Below are 7,760 nucleotides of genomic sequence, written 5' to 3'. Positions count from 1 at the left end.
CGAAGATACAAAGGCGACCTTCACCAATTCATTTACTCTTCATTGTGAGATAATATTGACAAATGAGTATGGAATATTCCTAAAAGCAACGTAAAAACGAAAGTCTGATGATAAAATGTATAAAAAATTATAACAAAATGTATAAGAACAAATTGTAAAAAGTGACAAGAAAATTACATTTGATTTTAAAATTGATTGCTAACAAAACCTTTATCAATCACGCCAAGTGATACAATAATTTGGAAATTGGATTTTTTTTACCTTAAATGCACTGAAAGGTTTATTGTAGGCTTGCAACGAATTTCATTACCGATTACCTGTAATCAGGTGCGCATGCATGGCCTTTTGGTAGACGCCAGGGAGGTGTCTTAGTCCCTCATATTTTGGGGTACACAGGATACTTTGTTGTGTGAAATGAATACTTTCCACCACTTCTTTTGAACTGAATTGTTGCATACATATTTGAAAGAACACCACTTCTTCATACTATGATAAGTTTTGGTATACAATAATTAAAAGAGGGGGAACATCTTATGTTTTACCTTAAAATGTTCTCAAAATGTTCGATTAAATCATATTAGCGATGCTAATATATAAATTAAGCACAATATGAAAGAAAATGTTCTTCCTCAAGTATTACGATGCAAAAAATACGATTTGTTTTCAGAAAATACTTTTTGCTTTTACTGCAAAACCTAAATATTGTGCTGACGATCTGAAAAGTTCATGTGCTGTCTCCCAATACCTTCTATATAATTATACATGTATCTGTCAAGTGATTATAACTATCTCCATGCTGTGAAGCTCTGTTTGCTTAATGTCTCATCACTTCTCCAACAAAATAACACCAAAACATTTGTGATTGGCGAAAAATTGGCTCACTTTTTAGGAAGTGGCCGCAATTTTATATTCATATTCTGAAAAATTTGGATAAAAACTTCTTTTACTAATTCTTGATCTGAGTAACACATGATTTCGAAAAAAATCCAATTATTTCTTCAAACAAATTAAAATGTCTATAAAATATAAGCAAAGGTGAGCGGAAGAAAAAAACATCCGCCAAAATGACAATATACTTTATTGTCATCCGCCACTTAGAAGAGTGATTCAAAGTTATAACATCAGATGTATAAGGGATTGAAAAAAGCTAAAACAGCAGCATAAACCTCCTAGCTCTTCTGAAAAAAAGTTATGAGGGGGCAGTTTCCCATGTAATTTTAACATAGCTGGAAATAGTCCCTTTAATACACATTAACATTTGTTCTTGCAATTTAAGATAGATTAACATCAAAACGAATTCATCAAATAATGTTCAGTGTAGTAATCAAGCATGATTTGTCCTTTACAAAATCAAAACAAGTACAATTCAAATTTAGATATACTTGCATTTTTCATTTTTCTTGACGTGCATAAACATGTTCATTCTTTATTAACTTTCAAGTTACAGCATGTCAAAACATGTGAATAACACTGCTTTAGAAAGCTGTTTAATCCTTCAATGACTCAACGGTGATGTTATGGGCTAAATAGTTGTCATCCAAATTGTTCTAAGCCACTGTCGAAACAGAAGGGGAGGTGCAGAAGCACTCTTGTTCACTTATTTAGAGGATTAAAAGTTAATTTCAAATCCCATAACGAGTAAGCAGAGTATGTTAAGAAATGTGCTCCTAGCGAAAACAAAAACAAAAGCAAAAACAAAAGACAAACAATAGTGCGACTATCAAGGTTTCGACAAACTTCGGGGGCTACAAAATCCGCCAGCAGAGTCTATCACCTTGTACCAATATTAATGAACAGAATAAGAGGATAAGACTATTAACTCTGTGTGTTAGCAGCTAAGGTAGCATTTTCGCCTAAAATAATTGCAACAAGAGTAATGCGTAGCAACGGTTTTGTTTTGTTTAATTTTGTTTAACGTCTTATGACATAATGTACCATGTTTTCAAGTGAATATACCCATGTCATATTTTTTGCCTTCATGTGTATTCATAAAAAAAATCGATTAATATGACATTTCACCCCTGTGATTGGTTGAAAGTTTCAAATGTTTCTATTGTGACGTCACGCCTTTGACAAGTACATGACGACGTCACAGACCCAAGCACTGTAGTTAAAATCGCGAAGGTTGCATGAACATTTTCATTTTACACCAATACATGCCACAAATCTTGATCGTTTTCATTTCATAAGAAATTTATGAAACTCGTCACGAATTTTTCATTTTAGCTCGCCAGATACTCGCTAAATTGAAAAATTCTTAGACTCGTTTAATAAATCTCACATGAAATGGAAACTCATATAATATCCTATATGTAACAAAATCATATTGTTTTTGTATTTGATTGTTTTGGTTTTACTGTTATCCTTTGCTGCTGACGACTTGTTTTCGTCTCTAAAATAAATGGATGTTTTCACATAGCGCATATATCTTTTAACGTTTGACAATCAACTGTGACTTGATAACCATTTTCAAGTTTCAGACAGAAACTTTTGGGAATATCAATTCTTGTATGCTGCCTTAATTATCAACTGTGCCATGAGCAGAAAATCTCAGAGCATCTCACAGGGGATCTCACGCACTTTAATGTAAACGTGATCTACAAAGGCCAGCGGCATCACACGCTCTGCTCTACCCATATCTCATGTCTGACTTTGTGTCATTCACATATTACACATCAACTGTTTTATCTATTTAGGCAAAGTGTTTTGCAGACGACATTGAAAAGAAATGATAGGTGACATTGATGGAATATTTTGTAATTGGCATGGACAGCCGACTTGCTTATTTCCGACAAGAATTCTCACAGGACAAACTTGCTGCAAGCAGCATGCTGCCTTCCAATTTTTGAGTAATTTCTTATAAGACTTAATTTTGACCTTTGGCGACGAAAGAGAAATTGGTTATCGATCGTTTGCTATTCACAAATAGTCTTTCCAGTGAAGAGTAATATAAATGGCCTTTAAAAAATGCATGTTTTGATTGAAATTGATCACCCCTTATCAATTGATGTTCCCATATCTCACAGCACACATATCAAGGTCGAGCGTATATCTTTTTTATCAATATTTCTTTGGAAGTAAAATATGCTCTAGAATCGTTATATACAGTACTGTAGTAATTCCCCTGAAATACATATGCGTTCCTTTTTCTTGTTTTACTCCGTTTCTTACATGATTCATTATGTTACCTAGGTGTGATTATGATTAGACAAACAACGACGCACGGACGTTCCCTGGATCCACCTATAGATAGTCTTAGGTTTTCATATTAAAAAAAAATGCCATCGATGAAGCAGAAAACGCTTATCCTTAAAGAACACCTGGTTATATTCGTTGCAATTTCTCAGGGGTATCCTTTGTTCATAATTTTTTTTCTAGTTTTATCGATTTTTAGTTTCAATTACGGTTTCGTAAACACTTCCGTATTTTCTTTTCTTTATCTATTTTGTTTTCAGAGCTATGTAATGTATGCTCATCAGATAACCATACATAATTCATGTAATAATGATTTTAGATTAACTCAACATTAAGGTATGTAGCAAAGGAGCGAACTGTATCGTGTTATATGAGACCCGTGTGTAGTACAATGTAGGACCAACTTAGTACAAATCCATTTTGATAATATAAGCAATTAGCTCGATCCGATAGCGATAAGATTCTTTTAACATTTCGGAAGAAAACAAATACGTTCGACCTTGATATGTGAGCTGATAGAAACGGAACACCATTAAAACGAAAACGAAGTTACCATGACATGGTTAAATCCCGATCTATCAATACAGTATCACGCCTACCAACCACAGCATCCATCTGAACTGATTGTATACTGCTGTATGTACGAATGGCGTAGGATCTAGAATGGACTTTTCGTGTAACCTGGTCGGTGGGATATCATAATAGTCACTTATCATAGTCACATAAAGATATTGGTCCGTTGACTATCAAACATACTTATTTATCAGAGGATCCCGATAATGTCGAATTCGGGTTTAAATAATGAGAACCCCCGCAATGTTCTAAAATTACCCGCGTAAACGGTCTGCTCAATAAACGACGAAATGATAACGGTGCTCTGTAATTGATAAAAAAGACCACCATCAATGTGACCTTGACCTCGTCCTCATTCTAAGAGAGAAACAAAATCTTGTACGAGATAAAACGGCCAGGATTCTACAAGTATCAGTCGCTCATTAATACAGATGTAACGATGTACAACTCAGTCCAATTTTATCCTTATCCTAGTGACTTGTAGAGTAGAGATTACATGTCTTTTTATTGATTTTAATGTCATGCTGGTACAGATTAATGCAACAAAGCAGACAGGATTCAGTTACAGTTTCTTTTAATCCTTGTGCCATATTACACATTATAGAGTTGACAGTACACAATGATACAATGCTTTACATTATAATTGTACAAAAAAATACACCATAAACATACAGTACTATACACAATGACAAAACAATACAGCATAGAACAATGACATACAGTATAGCACGATCTAATGGCATACATCACAACAGTGCATTTTAGTACAATACGCGTCAATGTTAAATACACTGCAATGTGCGTTATAGGTTAGGATATCAAATTATAATATCAAAATGAAATACACAGGAGCAGGTAAGAAAAAAAAATCTAAAAACATAGCAAGGTGTAAACTAGTGACAACCAGGTCAACCTGTATGGTCGAAGGTGATATGATGATCTCCAAAATACGTTGGTCGTCCCACATAATATGTTGATTGGTACGGTGGTTAACACACCGGTCTTCCACGCAGGCGCCCGGGGTTTGATCCACAAAGTCGTCGTACGCATGGAAAATAAGAGAAAGTGTTTATCCTCCACACAACTCCAACAACCTAGGTGGAGCCTAAATTGATATGGGATGGATATGGAACAATGATGGTATATCTACATTGGTGTGGATGTTGCGGTATCGAAGCTGTAGCATTCAAACATCACTATCAAAGATGCCGTTGGAAGCACGGTCCCACTACAAACATACCACATTACATCTTAAACACACACGCAGACATACACATAGCCAGTTGACATAGGACTAGTAGTTAGCACCTGATAAGGCAACTCTGGCAAATTCCTCAAACAATTGTATTGATTTAGGTATATATATGCTAATTGCATGAGCTGTATATGTGTGTACTGTAAAGCGCTTTAGAGTGGCTTATGTTAGCTAGATAGGGCGCTATATCAAAAGTTGTATATCATAAATCATCAATGTATCTACCATCAGATGGAGCACTTCTTGAATAAAACAATAATATAAGTTTATGTCCATATGTATATTCTTCTTTAAAAAATATGTCATAACAACAAAGGTTAGGGCGAGTGAGTGTTGGTATCGGCTCTTTTCACCGAAACGCAAAAAGAGGACGTTAAACAATACTAAACCAAACCAAACAAATTACCCTTAAACAAAATAAAGTACATTTATATTTGTTTATGAATATTGAAATTACCGTTTTACAGCTAGCTTTTTTATCATAGCTCAGCTGGGATCGTTTCCCTATGCAGATGGCTCATTTCACCAAAAAGACAAAGACCGCGACTAAATAGGTTAGGGCTATTATTACTGTAAACAGTAGCCGTACTCAGTATAACGCATCGCTCTAGTTGGGCTTCTGTTATAACACAAACTTCTTTATTTCAGTGCATTAGGTTCCTGACCAAAACCTTTAGCGAACACAGGATAAAGCATCGCTCTAGTTGGACGTTCTGTTATATTACAAAAACCTTTATATCAGTACATAAGGTTCCTGACTAAAACCGTTAGCGTTTAACACCTGCTTCATGGATACCCCACCGATTCATTTCTGTAGAGATTGTTAACTTAATTAGCCCACACACCTTTGCCTCGGACTGGCAGTGCTTCTCAGGGGAATGAAACAATGCCCAACTCATTATAGTTAGGTCCATTATTTCAACGTATGGCCAACTTGATAGCAATCACGAGCATTTTTTTTCATATCATATACTGTATATCAAGACAGTTATAACAATGATAAATAACAGATATCGTTTGTAGATCAATTTAAATCGAATGTCAATTGGCCAAATATTCATTTTTATTCAGATATATTTATAAAACATTTTCGTGTTCGTGCTTGTTTATTTCAGTAAACGACACGTTAGGATAACCAGACATCATACAGTCTGTTTACTATTTCTGGATCCTGTTGTCTGGAGCTGTAAATATGAAATATGTGACGCACTATGTTAATTATTAAAACTCAATATTTCAAACCTATAACGGAAATAAAAGTATATTTTAGCATCTGGTCAACAAATACTTACATGTTGATGAGACTATAGACTACTTGTTTGACGGAAGAGTGAGAAACGTCAATCACTTTAAACTCGAATCTTTTATCGTGTTTTTTTTCTTAAATGTTTTGACTTTGAAATTTTCATTTATGCATAAAAGACATAATTGAATTAACGAAAGCATGGACTCAGGAAAATAAAATAAAATCGCTTCTTAATGATTGTTGTGCATATATGTAAGATGAACGAAACATACACAGGTATATATATATAGATATAATCACACCTGTCGGAAATTTCATAGTTGATTTCCTGAGCAATATTAAATATGTTAACATTATTACTTAAAACGAACGAAATTGTACATGTACAAACCGAAAGATCGCTACCGTTTTTTGTTCACTTTAAGATTCTGACAGTATCATAGAGCGGCTTCAGTGTAAATTAACTTTTCGTTTACGAAAGATGTAGAAATATTCATACAAAAATATCTCTCACTAAACGTTTTAATAAATGATAGTTTTAAACAAAGACGAGCTTGCTTTTCCAACCGCGAGCAGCAATCGATCGGGATGAGGCTAGGCCAGGTATATATACACACTATAGTCCAGCCTCCGTATCTGAGAGTCACCTCTCACCAGCCACCAGTAGCATGTCCCGCCCCCTATATCTGGAGCGTTCATCTGTGTCTAGTGTTAACACGCGGTTAAAACATGTCACACACATACCGCGGGGATTAGTTACAGAGTACACAGCATCTGGGATTTTTGTTGTGTGTTCAACATAATACTTCATCCTGATATATATTTTTCTTGAGTGGAACAGTCTTGAACTTATTTATCAACTGGAAATTTTGTTTTGATTGCGTTTCGACCTCGCATTTTTCTCAACAGGAGGTCTGATTATTTTTTGTCAAAGTTGTGTTCGATATTCTAACATTTCTATCAAGAAAATAGATATTGTGGAAACGTTATCTGTGTTCTTACATTGTAAAACGGACTTCTGTCACGAGCCAACATTAATTTAGACCGAGTATCTTCTTATTTTCATCTATGAACTTTATTTTGCTTCGAAAGGAAACGCAACCGTACTTTGCAACTCTGTATCTTATAACTCATATATAAATTTCAAAGTGAATTTGTGGTTGTTTACGTCATAACATTCTGAAATAGCTATCCATTAAGGTTTGAAAATATATACTTTTTTCAAATCTGTAAGTGCTATATAAAGATCGACACATCCACTGGGGAATCAACGTTCAGTTGTTATCTATCTGGATTTCATAGCAAAGCCCAGCTTTTGCAACCAGAATGACAGACGAAGATGAATTCCTCAAAAAGTTTCTCAACTCCATTGAAGCATCTAAGGTAAGCCTTTTGATGATTTTGAATTAAATTCTGTTCATTGACAGCCGTGCTATTACGAGCAATTGCGTTTCCATAGGAAACGCATGCAGCAGCTTGAGTTGCTGAAAA

At 34.7% G+C, this 7,760-nt stretch overlaps 1 protein-coding gene across 1 annotated transcript in view; it reads left to right on the top strand.

Moving 5' to 3' along the window:
- The first annotated feature begins 6,942 nt into the window (after window positions 1-6,942).
- Window positions 6,943-7,760, top strand: part of LOC110447286 (thyrotropin-releasing hormone receptor-like) — a 103,284-nt gene continuing 102,466 nt past the window's right edge. Inside the window, exon 1 of the mRNA XM_021492865.1 lies at window positions 6,943-7,652. Within this exon, the coding sequence (XP_021348540.1) occupies window positions 7,596-7,652 (57 nt within the window). The 5' untranslated portion in view covers window positions 6,943-7,595. The remainder of the gene's footprint in view (window positions 7,653-7,760) is intronic.

Source organism: Mizuhopecten yessoensis, unplaced genomic scaffold (genome assembly GCF_002113885.1).
Source record: "Mizuhopecten yessoensis strain PY_sf001 unplaced genomic scaffold, ASM211388v2 scaffold3279, whole genome shotgun sequence".
Lineage (NCBI taxonomy): Eukaryota > Metazoa > Mollusca > Bivalvia > Pectinida > Pectinidae > Mizuhopecten > Mizuhopecten yessoensis.
This window is presented reverse-complemented; position numbering and strand designations above follow the sequence as displayed.